The sequence below is a fragment of the Macrotis lagotis genome, chromosome 1, assembly GCF_037893015.1.
Source record: "Macrotis lagotis isolate mMagLag1 chromosome 1, bilby.v1.9.chrom.fasta, whole genome shotgun sequence".
In the NCBI taxonomy this organism is placed as follows: domain Eukaryota; kingdom Metazoa; phylum Chordata; class Mammalia; order Peramelemorphia; family Peramelidae; genus Macrotis; species Macrotis lagotis.
This window is the reverse complement of record NC_133658.1, coordinates 583,859,664-583,873,610: the sequence shown is the minus strand read 5'-3', so window position 1 is coordinate 583,873,610 and position 13,947 is coordinate 583,859,664. Positions and strand designations below refer to the sequence as shown.

The 13,947-nt window shown below is 38.6% G+C and overlaps 1 protein-coding gene across 1 annotated transcript in view; it reads left to right on the top strand.

Moving 5' to 3' along the window:
- RAB6B (RAB6B, member RAS oncogene family) overlaps window positions 1–13,947 on the top strand; it is a 168,709-nt gene that overhangs the window by 131,691 nt on the left and 23,071 nt on the right. The window contains exons 3-6 of the mRNA XM_074214802.1: window positions 5,985–6,038; window positions 7,016–7,121; window positions 9,689–9,800; window positions 11,790–11,883. Of these exons, the coding sequence (XP_074070903.1) occupies window positions 5,985–6,038; window positions 7,016–7,121; window positions 9,689–9,800; window positions 11,790–11,883 (366 nt within the window). The remainder of the gene's footprint in view (window positions 1–5,984; window positions 6,039–7,015; window positions 7,122–9,688; window positions 9,801–11,789; window positions 11,884–13,947) is intronic.

Sequence of the window (13,947 nt, the reverse complement as noted above, 5' to 3'; positions counted from 1 at the left end):
TTCTAGTTTTCTTTCCAAAGATCTCAGACCATTCTTCTCTGCTCCCTCATCTCAATCTACCTCGGTGAGTGAGTTTTTTCCTCTCTCCCTGGGTGGCAGCCAGCACAGACTGTGGCCATTGGATGTTTTTTGGCATCTGATCTTTGTATGCAGTCGTTTGATATTGGATTTAGTCAAGCTTTTGGGGGCTGTCAGATTTGTGCATACAATCCTATGAAAAGAGAGATAAGCAAAGAGAGGTGGGGTAGAGGGAAGGATACAGAGGAAAGATCTGAGAATAAGGCACTAGGCTTAAGAAAAAGGAAAATTCTCAAAGAGCTAAGTGTATGGAAAAAGTCCTTGGGCTACCTGAAGGGACACCAGTTAAGTAATAAGTATTTATTGTCTACTATATGCTAAGTATTATACTAAGTGTTAAGGATACAAAGAAAAACAAATTACAGTCCTTGCCCTTGAGGAACTTACAGTCTAATGGGGAAGACAACATGCAAACAAAAACAGGCTATATACAGGATAAATAGGAAGTGAGTAAGAGAGGAAAGACACTAGAATTAAGAGGTATCAAGAAGGGGCCAGATAGGTGGTGCAGTGGATAGAGCAACAGCCTGGAGTCAGCAGGAACTGAGTTCAAATATGATCTCAGACACTAATTAGCTGCGTGACCTTGGACAAGTTACTTAATGCCATCACCTTGCAAAAAATTCTAAAAAAAAAAAGAGGTATCAAGAAACTTCTTTATGGAAGATGCCATTTTATTTGGGACTTGAAGGGAGACAGATATTAGGAAAGAGACCACTCCAGGTATGGGGGAAGGCCAACAAAAATGAATAGAGGATCAAAAAATCAAGAGATGGAGTGTCTTGCAATATTAGGGATATACTATGGCATTAATTTTTTTAGAAGTCTGAACCTGTCATTTCATCTATGGAGAGAATTGTTGATATAGAACCACTGCAGACTAACAACTCTCACTTATATTTTTAGAGAACTCCCTAGAATCCTGAGAAATTAAATTGTTTTCCCAGGACCCCACAGCTAGTATATGTCCAAGGCTAGATTTGAACCCATTTTTCTGACTCCTAGACTACCCTATATTATACTATGAAATGGGGATTTCATTGGTGTAAAGACCTTCCTTTGCCAATTCAGATCCTCAATTTTTAAACAATGTCTTTCCTTAGAGAGATTCCCGAAGTATTGTAGAATAAAGTAATTTACTCAAGGTCACACAATCAGTATGTGTGTAGGGTCAGATTTGAACCCAGATTTTCCTGTTTGCCAGGTCAGCTTTCTATTATCATTACTGTAATTTAAAGATCATAGTATTCAGTTCTCTGGGGCTCTTTTGCAAACTGAGAACAATATATTGTCTTCATCTCTATTCATCCATCAAGAGCTGAAGGAGGAAGGGAGATGTCTGAAAGATCTCTAGGGAAATGAGATAGGACTGAGTAGACCAAAAAGAGAATTCTAACATGGACTGAACAAAATCTCCTGTGCTAGAGAGACAAAATTTCTAAAGATATCTGTCACTATAGAGTCAAAAAAGAAGGAATAAGACATAAAACCATCCATAGATTCATGAATGATAGTATCAGCTCATCTAATTCTACTGACTTCTTAGTGGCCAGGGATGACATAAAGCTATTAGATTGTCATTTCCATGGAATTACTCCCTATAGGGAAATTCTGTGCCTAGCATCCTCCAGTTCCAGGGAAAATGGTCCACTTTCTATCCCTTCCCAAGGGGAAAACTGCCTTGACTAATAGTTTCCTCTTGGAAACCTTATCGTTCATGGACTCCCTGATAGACTGAAGCTCAGTTTTCTGCTGCACACTTATCAAAAAACCCCATACTAAATGCCACCATGAAAGGTTTCTGTTATTTAATTCACTACTGTTCTTTCTTATGGGGCAACTAGATGATACAATGATAGAATAAGGACTTGCCCCAAGTTATATTACAATTGGTACTTAGATGGCACAGTGGATAGAGCACAAAATCTGAGATCAAATTTGACCTCAGACATTTCTAGTTGTGTGATCACACAAATGAAAAACTACTCCAATATCTTTGTCAAGAAAGCCCTAAAAGGATCACTAACAACAAAAACTATTTCTCTTCTTACTCCAGACACACTTTTAAGTCTAGGTGTGTCCTTGGTCTCTTCATTTATGTAATAATAATAATAATAATAATAATAATAAATAGCATTGTTGAGAGAATCAAATATTTGTAAAGTGCTTTGCAAATTTTAAAACACTGTATAAATGATAGCTATTATTTATCTATTTACAAGGAGAGAAAGTAAATTATTGAACAGGACAATCAAAAGTGTGTTCTAGAAATCTGAGCTCACATTTTGCTAACATACATATATCACTCTAACTGGCAGATCTTCTCACTTGATCCTGCCTTTGACTTTTTCCATGAGGCTCCAGAGCAAGGGAGCTGGCCCCTAGCTGTTCCACTCCTGACTTGAACCCAAGAAAGGTCTTGGCTTTCTCAGAGCTCCCCAGTATTGGGATTTTGGATCCACTCCTCTAGCATCTTGAGTGGAGCTCAAAGGTTCCATTAACCGCGCTTACTAAATTTGAGTCAGCAAAGTGGTGCTGTGGCTAGAGTCCTGGGCCTGGCATTTGGAAGACCTGAATTCAAATCCACCCTCAGACACTTAGTAGTTGTGTGACTCTGGACAAGTCACTTAGGTAGATTGCCTTAGTTTGCTCATCTGGAAAATAAGAATAATGACAGCACTCATCTCTCACAGTTATTGTGAGGATAAATGAGATATTTGGTGAAGCACTTAGCAGAGTGCCTGCCACGAAGTAGTTGTTTCTTGTCCTTTGTTTTCAAAGAGAACCAAAATCACATCACTATGTTGGGGTCAAGGCATGGTGCATTGACTCTGTCTGATTAGACCGATATGAACTCAGAAGGTTCTACTGCAGACTGGGCACAAATATAAACATTTGAAGTGTAGATGTCTCTAAATGTGCACATCTCATGTTTCTTCTGAGTTATTTCTATTCTGCACATACTAAATATCATATAAATGCTTATTCCTTTCCTATCTGCCCTTGAGCCAATTAAGAATCCCCATCCCATTTGGGTAAGCTTTAGTTTCCACCCATGAAGGACCATAAATCTAGAACTGGAAGGGATGTCAGAGGCCATTTAGTCTTGGGGAAACTGAGGCCCAAGAAAGCTTAATGACATTCTTAGGTCACAGAGGTGAATTTGTCCTTTCACAGGTAGACAGTTATTGCCAATCATGGAGATTGAATCTAAATTCTTTAATCCCAGAGCTAATGTTCCTTCCATTGTATTACCCTATTAGCTAAGTCATTAATCATTGACACTTTCATAATCCATGCTTCATAAAGAAGATAAAACCCTAACTATGTTGAGTAATTGTTTTCCAACCACTTGTGCTAGTATATCCCAGTTCATTGACTGAAGAAAATTTCCTTTTAAAATCAAGTAGTTTTATGCATGTGCCTGTGGTAGGATGAATGTAGGAATTCAGATATCCAAGAAAAAGCAAAAGAATGATAGAGGGTAGCTAGGCAGAACAATGAATAGAGCACGGGCCCTAGAGACAGGAGTTCAAATCCAGCCTCAGGCACTTAATACTTACTTAGCTGTGTGACCTTGAATAAGTCACTTAACTTCATTGCTTGCAAAAACATAAAACAAAAAAAACCAGAACAAGCAAAACAAAACAAAACTAAAAGAATGGTAGGAAGTGTTCTGTGGGTAGACAACCATGAGAATGATGCAGGAAAATGAAGTAGAGAATTATGAATGTAGCAGAAACAATCTGTTAAATAGGTGAGATCTTGCCTCCCCAGACACTGTTGGCTGTATCTTGTCCCCATTTTCCCTTTCACTTAACCTTAGCCTGGATGCTATAGTAGCAGGAAATGACTTGTTGAACTTGGGGGTCAAGCACCTTGAGACAGAAAGGACCAGTACGTGGCTTGCCATTGGAAGATACCTGGTCCAAGGTGTAAGAACCACTCCCCAAGCATCACCATCTGTCCAGCCTACAGTGGAGGGGTATGTAACCGGAAACCCACTCCTTCAAGCTCTCTTGCTTCTTCATCTCCCATCCAAAAGGATGGGGCTTTCTCTGACTCTTCTTTAATCCACACGGAGCACCGTGGGCCTCATCATGTGGCCTGGTTAAGCCAAGCCTCATGGCTGCCAGTCCTCTCTGTCTCTTTCTCTGTCTCTCTGTCTCTCTGTCTGTCTGTCTGTCTCTCTCTCTCTGTCTCTCTGTCTCTCTCTCTCTCTCTCTGTCTGTCTGTCTGTCTCTCTCTCTCTGTCTCTCTCTCTCTCTCTCTCTCTCTCTCTCTCTCTCTCTCTCTCTCTCTGTCTCTCTCTCTCTATTTTATAACAATATTTTGCCATAATAAAATCCTGAGCAGTTTTAGCATTCCAGAGAGCATGCAAATTCCTTTGCCCTTTCAGTGGCCTTAAATCTTCTGTCTTCAAATTCTAAAATTTTAATAATAGGCAACAAGAAGATACTACATTGTTCTCTGCTGGAGGTGAGACTGGGCTTCTATCATTGACAGCATTAAGAAACTAAACAGTTTTTAGATGAGAGTTTGAAAATAATGGAAACTGAGAGGGAGTGACCAAGAGATCAGTAGTGGACTGTAGTACTCCTTTCCCTGTCCAGGGTCCCAGGGAAGGAAGAGGATAGAGGAAGAGATTGAAAGAGAGCCTCCTGAACAGTCATGAAGATCTCTGGTTCCATTTTTTAAAAAGGTAGAGTAGAATAAATTAATGTTATTGAAGTCGGAGCCTTTAAACTTAGAATATATTGGGTGTATTTCTGCATTTTGAATGCAGGAATATTAACTCATTTATATAATATTTTACAGTTTTAAAAAAGACTTTTAAAGGCATTTTACTTATAGCATTCCTACATATGTGTGTATTAGTTCTATTTTAGTTAGTCCTGGTTAATAAATGGCATAGCTAAGAAAGATGAAAAGTCTGGGTCTTCTAACTCTAAGATTTTTCTGTTCCATCACATTATTCAGTCCAGTATCTACACTTATTAGACAACTAAGATATTTTAGTTGATGCTGATAATGCTATTATTATCATTATTCTGTTGAAGGTAAGAAGAGCAAATTTAAGTTCATCGAGTAGAGAATTCATCAAGACAATAAGAAAGATGATCTTTTTTAACCAGTGATAGTTCTAGGCCTATCCATCTAAAGAGAGCAAAGAAATAGGAAAATTACTCATGTACAAATATGTTTTCAGCAACTTTTTTGTTGCTGTTTGTGGAAAAAAACAGAAACTAGGGGCATGCCCATCAATTGCGGCATGACTGAACAAGTTTTGGTATTTGAATGGAAATAATATTATATTAGTATATGGAATGATGACAAGATTGGTCTAAGAGAAATCTGGGAAGACTTATATGAACTGATGCAGAGAGAAGTAGGCAGAACTAGGAGAATATTTTTTTTACAATGACAACAATATGGTAAAGACAAACCACCTTTGAAAGACTTAGGAACTCTGATCACTAGTATCCAACCAGTATTCCAGAGGATCGATGATTAAACAAGCTACCTCCCTCCTTTCAGAGGAGTGAGAGACTCAAGATGCAGAATGAAGCATGGAAATGGCTAATATAAGAATTTCTTTTACTTGACTATTCACATTTATTGCAATGGGGCTTTTCTTCCCCAGAAGTAGAAAAGGGATTGAGAGAAAACAAAAAGAAAACAAATGCATATTAATTGAAAAATTAATTAATATTAATGAATGGTGTAAGATTCATTGAAAGTCAGATGGTCCAAAAAAAGGGATCTGGACAGCTTTCTGTTGTATACAACATGTTTTTTTCCCCTTCTCCTTAAACACATTCAGGGTTACTGGGTTGCCCAATATTTAATTTTTCTATGGTCTTTTTGATGTTTCTCATTTTGTCCCTTTCTTTCCTTTCTTATAGGCTACCATTGGAATTGATTTCTTATCAAAAACTATGTATTTGGAGGATCGTACGGTAAGTGCCAGATTTGAGACCTAGGATAACTTCAATCCAAAAAGGCAGAATCTAGAGAAGAGGAATCTATGTCCAGGTTAATGAGAACCTATCTGGTCACATTGACTTCTAAGACAAAGCAGAGTGAGAAAAACTGATTCTCTGGGCTTCTCTTGCTGCCTTCTTATAAGGGGCATGGTGGATGGAGGGGTGCTAGGTAGTACTGTGGATAGAGCCCTAGTCTTAGAGTCAGGAGGATGGGAATTCAAATCCAACCTCAGACAGTTGCCACTTATTAGCTGTATGACCTTGGGCAAGTTACTTAACCCTGATTGCCTTGCATCCATGGCCATCTCCATTCATCCTAATTCATAGCTGGTCACTGGACCCAGAGGCTCTGGAAGAGAAAGTGAGGCACTTCCTTACTCAAATCCAATTCATTTGTTTGTCATGGCATTACCTCCCCTGATGTCATGGTCTTCTTCAAGGACGAAGGACAAACAAAGTGGATAGAGCATAGAATTTAGAATCAGAAAGAAGTGAGTTCAAATCCAGCCTCAGATATTTACTTAGTGGTTGTTTGGAGTCTGGCAAGTCACTTAACCTTTTAGCCTATAGATGAGTTTACTCCTCTATAAAATGAGTATAATAATATCACCTAACAAGGTTGTTAGGCTCAAATGAGATAATTTTTGTAATGCATTTTGCAAACTTTGAAGTGATATAAAAGTGCTAGCTATTATAGAAGCATAAGTGTTGGGAATCTATAATGGGGTTACTTCCTCTTTCTCCCTCCTTCAAAAGCAGAGAACCTCAAGTGATAATACCTTTGATAATTCCCTTTCCAGGTCAGCCTTGCTCTTTGCAGTCCCTTTACAGTAGTTGATCAATAGAAATTTATTGAGCACCATGGCTAGGCACTGGGGATACCAAGAATTAATATCTCTATCTCTGCTTCTCTTTTCCTCTCTTCCTTTTCTTCCCTGTTCCCTTGGCAGGTTCGATTGCAGCTCTGGGACACCGCTGGTCAGGAAAGATTCCGCAGCCTAATCCCCAGTTACATCCGGGACTCCACTGTGGCAGTGGTGGTATATGACATCACAAGTGAGTGTAACATGGATGGTTATATAAGCAGATATCAAACCTATATTTCAGGCAAAATGGTGGCCCAGCAAAAATACCCCAGCTGCATTATTAAAGGGGGAAAATTTAAACCTTCTGATCCTCACACCTAGGTGTGGCAGTGGCTTCTGTGTAGTCATTATGGCATTGCATGGTTATGTTTCTGCAAGGAATGACACCCTGGCATAAGGCAGTGTTAGGGATCTCACTCAGCAACACCTGGTACATTTGCTGAGCAGCAGGCATCTAGGGACTGCATTTAAACACTAAGCACACACTGCATTTATTTCCTACATCTATCCAGGTTACCTATTGCTTGTGATTCATTGAGGGGTAGGGGTGAGCAGACAGAAGGAAAAAACGCTATAATTTCTCAAAAATATTTTGGAGCTCAAAGCATGAACATGGATAGGTGTATTTTCTTTGCATTCTTAACCAGGGATTTGGGAAGGGTTTTTTTTTTTAATTGATGGCGGCATTTAACTAGAATTAGTTTTCTTTGTAATTCTATATACTTTATTTCACACATTTAAAAATATTTTTGTGATACAAGGTCCATAGCTTCACCAGTCTACCAGACCTATGACTCAAAAATAGTTAAAAACTCCTAGATGGATCCTCTAGATGGGCTCATTATTTTCAGTTTTTTTATTCTAATTCCATGAAGAATTTTCCACTGTCCTACAAGATTACCAAGACTCATTATGTTAAAGCTGGCTACAGATAATTTTACAGGTATTTGTCAAGATGTTAGAGATGGGCAGGTGCTTTATTTTGCATTAAATTAAGATTCTTCCTTGAGGTTAATCTGGAAGGAAATGAATAAGGAGAGAAAGAAGGTGTGGAGAAGAAAGGGCTTCATTTCTGCAGAGTTGGTATCTCCTAGCTGCAGCTGCTACTGCCACCAAGATGCACAGTGCACAGAGAAGAAAGCCAGCATCTGGGTCAAGGCTGGAAGAACACAAGCTAGAATTTCTTTTTTTGTGGAAATATGTAAAGGATTGAAACAATGGTATCCATCAGTACTGGTGCAGAGGAAATGGCTGCCAAAGTCCGTGACCAAGGAAATGGAAGCAAGTTCTTTTTTGCAACATTCAATCAATCAGTCAATCAACAAACATTTATTAAGTGCTTACTATATACTGAGCACTGTGCTAAACCTGAGAATATAAAGAAAAATAAAAACTCCTAAGGGGCTTATAAATTCAAATGTGGGCAAATACCATATACAATAAATCTACAAACATATACATATAGAAAGTCTGAGATGGGAAAGCAGTGGCAACTCAGGGGAACCAGGAAAAGTTTTCCTACTGCAAATGACACTTGAACTGAGTTTTGAAGGAAGATAAAAAGATAAGAAGGAAGGGCATTCCAAGCAGGAGGGACTGTCAGTAAAAAGGTCCAGAGGTGGGAGATGGAGTAGCATGAGCAATAGTGAATAGACTAATATGACTGCATCATAAAATAGAAAGGAGAGTAATGACCTGTAAGACTGCAAAAACAGAAAGGGAGGAACAGGTTGTGAAAAAGCTTTAAATACAAAAAAGAGTAATTTATTTAGGATCCTTTAGATAATAGGAAACTGTTACAGTTTAATGAACAGGGAAGTGACATAGATCTATGCATTAGGAAAAATCATTTTGGTGGCTGTGAGGAAGATGGATTGAAGTGAAGAGAGACTTGAGGAAGGAAGTCAAGTCATATCCACGATAGGATCAACCACACCACAACTCCCTGTCAGCATCATAGTCTTGTTCATTCTGCCCCGGCTTTCCTTTACCCTAACCTTTGAGCCAAGCTGTCCTCCAGGAACCAGTTTTAGTGTCTCTCTCTCTCTCTCTCTCTCTCTCTCTCTCTCTCTCTCTGTCTCATAAAATTCCAAAGAGTGGCTATCTCCATCAGTCATTCATGAACACAGAAGCCCATAGACATAGAAAACACAGAAATAGGAATCTTAGTGAATTTGGGCTTGCATAGAAATAAAATAAGATCCACAATATGGGACTGACTAAACAGTCATTAAATGGATTATTAAATCTGGATCCATGAAATCACTTGTCTATAAAAGCAAAGAGAGAGTGATTCACTAGGAAACATTAAATAAAAATAACTTCCAGAGAAAATTAATCATTCCTGACAAAGTGAAATTATTCACAAGCATTTCTGAGAAATGTCCCCAAAATGTCCTGAAAAAAAGACAAATTTATTCATGTTTGTGGGATGGTAAATTCATCTTATTGTCATATTTTAACTTCATTATTATCACCACATTGTAAATTAGTCCTCAGGAGGGTTCTAATGTTAATAATACTGCTAAATACTGTATCTCTTTTCCCTTTTTTTCCTTCCATGCTAAAAAGGGACATATCCTTTCTTCTATTCCTAGAATATCTTTATGCCTCAACTACTTCATTTTTTACCAAGAAGTATTACCATCTCTCTGCTTCTTTTTTCTGCTATTTTCTTTTTTCCTTTTCTTTGGTTATTCTCCCTCCTTTCTCTATTTCATACTTATCCTCAGTTCTATTTCTATTTTCCTCCCTCAGATCTCAACTCCTTCCAACAGACCTCTAAGTGGATTGATGATGTCAGGACAGAAAGAGGAAGTGATGTCATCATCATGCTAGTGGGCAACAAAACAGACCTAGCAGATAAGAGGTAAGAGAGGGAAGGGAGAAGCTCCAGAAGGAGGAAAAACCTAAATTTAACTTGAAATCTCAGGAATTACACCCAAAATGAGCCAGAGAATTGATATTCTTAATACACATGACTAAGGCGGGGAGGGTCTGCTGTGGGCAGAAAGTTCTTATTGGGGGTTAAGAATGGACATTGTGGCATTGAAAATTCATATAACCTCTGCTTGGTGAGCAATTAAAGTGTCCCTCCGTACTGCAGCTGCTATGAATATTTTCATGCTTTTATTGGGGTGCCAGTAGTGCCTAGCACTCCATACACTTAGCATATTCCTGCCCACATTTTTCAAGCTGACATGTGCCTAGCTATTGTATTATCAACTCTTCTCAGATATAAGAATCACTTAAGCTCACAGCTACCTAAGACTTCATTTTTCTTTTCTCCTGGAAAAATGGGAGTTCTTTGATGCTCTGTGTATATATATGTTTAATTCTCCAAATACTATATTTCATTTATTTTATCTATTCTTTTAATGGGTATTTATTCAGCTCTGTCATTTGCAGAGCACTATGCTAGACACAAAATTTAGATGAAACATTCTAACCTGAATGGAGTTTACAATCTGGTAATAACTTTAATCTATAACAACAAAAACTTGCATTCTTAGCTCTTCAGATTACAATTAATCTAGCTACCCTCATCAAAGTTCCTAATTAGGCACTTCCAATTTCTGACTAACCTTGTTTCTGTACCCTTTCATACCTGTGACAGGCCTTCAAAAGGAAAAAGAAGGTTTCTAACTCTATAAAATACAGATTGTAGTCCTTATCCAACCTACCCCAACCTAGGAGGTTTCATGGGATAGTTTTACTTTGGTTCAAGAAAGAATTGACATGTTCATTACCAATGCTTACTCAAGTGTGAACTTGGAATTGTGTGCCATAAACCAGGGGAGAACTGTGTGTGGAATTAAACTGTGGGGTTCCTACATTCTTTGACAGGAGGTCACAGGTGTGCATTTCCTTAGGGCCTAGTAAATGCAGCAGCTCTGTTCAAAAGTCAGAAAATAAGGATATTGTAGTAGCAGAGAAGAGGCTGTAATAGGCAGTGGGTTGGTTCTCCTGGAAAAAGCTCAATATCACCACAGGCATCTCAAAAAAAAAAGTGCTAGTTCTCACTCCACTGTAGAGTGCTAATTTGAATACAATTTAAATAAATTTGCCCAGTGAGCAGAGTTCCCCCCCACACACAAAAAAGGCAACCTTCAATTTTTTGTCAATCATGCTAAGTGAAATTTAATCAACTCTAACACCCCAAAATCACAGTCCTACCCATGCTTTACCTGGCAAGTTGTGAAATATGCTGTGATTTTCAAAATGGAAAATGTCCATCACATTCCAGATTACCAGGAAAGATAAACCCATAGAGAAGGAGGGACACATGAGCATGAAGGTTGGGGGTTTATTACTATCATTCATGGAGCAGCACAATGTAGCAGCATCAAACAGATGTCCCACAAGGTTGGGATAGCTATTCAAGGTGCTGACGGTATCTCATGGGTTTATTAAAAGGACACTGATTGGTATCCAGTCTCCTCTGCCCATTTTGCTATAGAGCACTGGCCTTTGGAGTCAGGAGGATAGGAGTTCGAATCCAGCCTCAGACACTTGAGCTCTCCTAGCTGTGTGACCTTGGGCAAGTCACTTCACTCTGACTGCCTCGAATCCCGACCCTCTCCTGTCATCCTGATTCATATCTGGTCACTGGCCCCAGATGGCTCTGGAGGAGAAAGTGAGACTTGTGACTTAGCACAGTGCCCTCTCACTCAAAATCCAATTCATGTGCTTGTCATGGCATCACTTCCCTGATGTTATGGTCTTAGAAAATGAAGGACAAACATTATTTCCCACTCCAATGCTCTCCTGTCAGAAATGTTGGGGACATCAAATTCTTCCCCCAGTAGCTGGACTTGTGGACCACTTGTGATTTCTCCTTCTCTATTGGTGTCTCTAGGCAGATAACAATTGAAGAAGGGGAACAGCGCGCCAAAGAACTGAGTGTCATGTTTATTGAAACCAGTGCCAAGACAGGATACAATGTAAAACAGGTAAGAGATCTATGATGTCTGGTCCAATATAATACTTAAAGCATATACACAACTCAATTTAGGTTTGTAAGACTAATATCATATACTGTCCAAAAGCTATCAAATGCTGGAAATAAACTAAAATACCCACCTAAGGTATGAATCCAGCTTACAAGGTTGATCAAAGAAAAGACAATCACAGGATAGAAGGTGTAAGTCTCATGAGACAATCCCTCAGGCTAACGTCAAACGTCAATCATAACATATATAAAATACACGTATACCTCCCTTGCAGTGGTACATCCCCACCTGCCCCTTTGTCCATTTGTCCTTTGTGCTTGAAGATGGTTCTGTTGACAATGTTAATTCTCAAAGGGTGTTGACCTAGTGATTTTTATTTGCTTTTGAAAGATAGAATTTTTCTAATGTCTTTTCCCAGTATAGAAAGAAGAAAGCAGTCTTTTCCAATCAATTCAATGAGTATCTCCTATGTAATCAGCACTGTGCTGTTCTTTGAGTAGGCACAAGGAAATATGAGCTACACTTCTTGCCACTGAGGAGCTGTTTGGAGAATATAAAGGAGTTGTGATTTCATCAGCATAGAAAACTTACAAATTGATAACACCTTTCACCTGCTGAGATTAAAATCCATATTTGACTTAGTAAATTTTCTTGTGGCCTATGGTGAGCCAGTATCAGACATGACATTTGAATTCAGGTCTTCCTGACTCCAACCTAGCATTCTGTCTATTGTATCAAGCTAATACAATGGGTCAAGATAGACACATAAGAGAGAGAATAAGGCAAGACATTATATAATTACATGCCTGAAACAAACAGTAAAAACTCTAAACTCCATAGGAAGGAATTTGTTAGAAGATAAAGATTCCTGCGAGTTGAAGTAGTTAGGGAAGAGAAGAGAGTATTTCATGAAGAGAAGAAGAAACCTTAAAATTTTTTTGATAGGATTTAGATGAGATAGGGCATTCCAGGCCAGAGGAATTCCCTAAACAAAAGTGTGGAAGTGGATATTAAAACGGTATAGGATGGGGACAGTAAAGAGAATTGACCTAATACTTAGAATAGTACTACTATGAGTTGCTAGTCCAGGTGTCGTCAAATTTCTCTGCAACATTTCATCAATGGAGAGATTGAATTCTTGGGGGGGGGGGAGCTTAGGAAGACTACAAGAGGCAAAAATGAAATGAAGTTGTACTATCATCACTGGGGCTTGAAGGACTTTTGTTGGGAATGTTGTAAAGTCTAAGGAATTTAACGAGATGATTTCCTTCCAACTTCGTATCTTATGATTTTTGTGACTATGGGCAAACTCCCATGCCCAATAATGCAGACTTTTTTTTTTAGTGTGACCCTCCAGTAATTGTGCAGGGTAGATTTGGACCTTCTCTCCTTATACAATGACAGTTGTCAGACAGTGGAAGGGATTAATGCTATTGAAATAAGAGACATTTGCATTCACAATTGAATTTAAAACTTTGTGATTTAAATAAATGAGATACAGAGTCATGGAAGTGGGAAAGTTGTTCAGGGTCCATATGGCTCTGAGATCTCTTTTTGGAATCACTATTAAAATCTTGAGGCAAGATCTTGAGGGATTAGAGGATGAGATTCAAGAGATTCAGAGGCCCTGGATTTTTTTGTTGTCAGAGATTTTTGCTTGGATATGAGTTGGATTAGATGACCCTAAATTGGACTATCTTTCAATTCTGGGCCTCCAGGATGCTTTTATAGAAAACAGCAACCAATTCTTCAATAGTACTTAGGGCTGATCTTCAGTTCATATTTAACAAACAGTCTTAAGCCCATTAGATGAAATTGCTTATACCAAATGCACTCCAAGATCTTTCACTGAGTGTTCAGAGCTCCTTTAGCAGCTCAAAAGAGGTTTAAATCAATGCATTAGGAAAAAGAAGGCACATTCTTTGTCACTAGATGGCCCAAACACTTATTTTGACCTTATGAGATCCTGTTGCACAGAATACCTTTTAAAACTGGTCTTACTATTAATGCAGCCAGACTCAGCTCCTTTTTGATTCATCAGATCATAAATAAAGAACTGGAAGG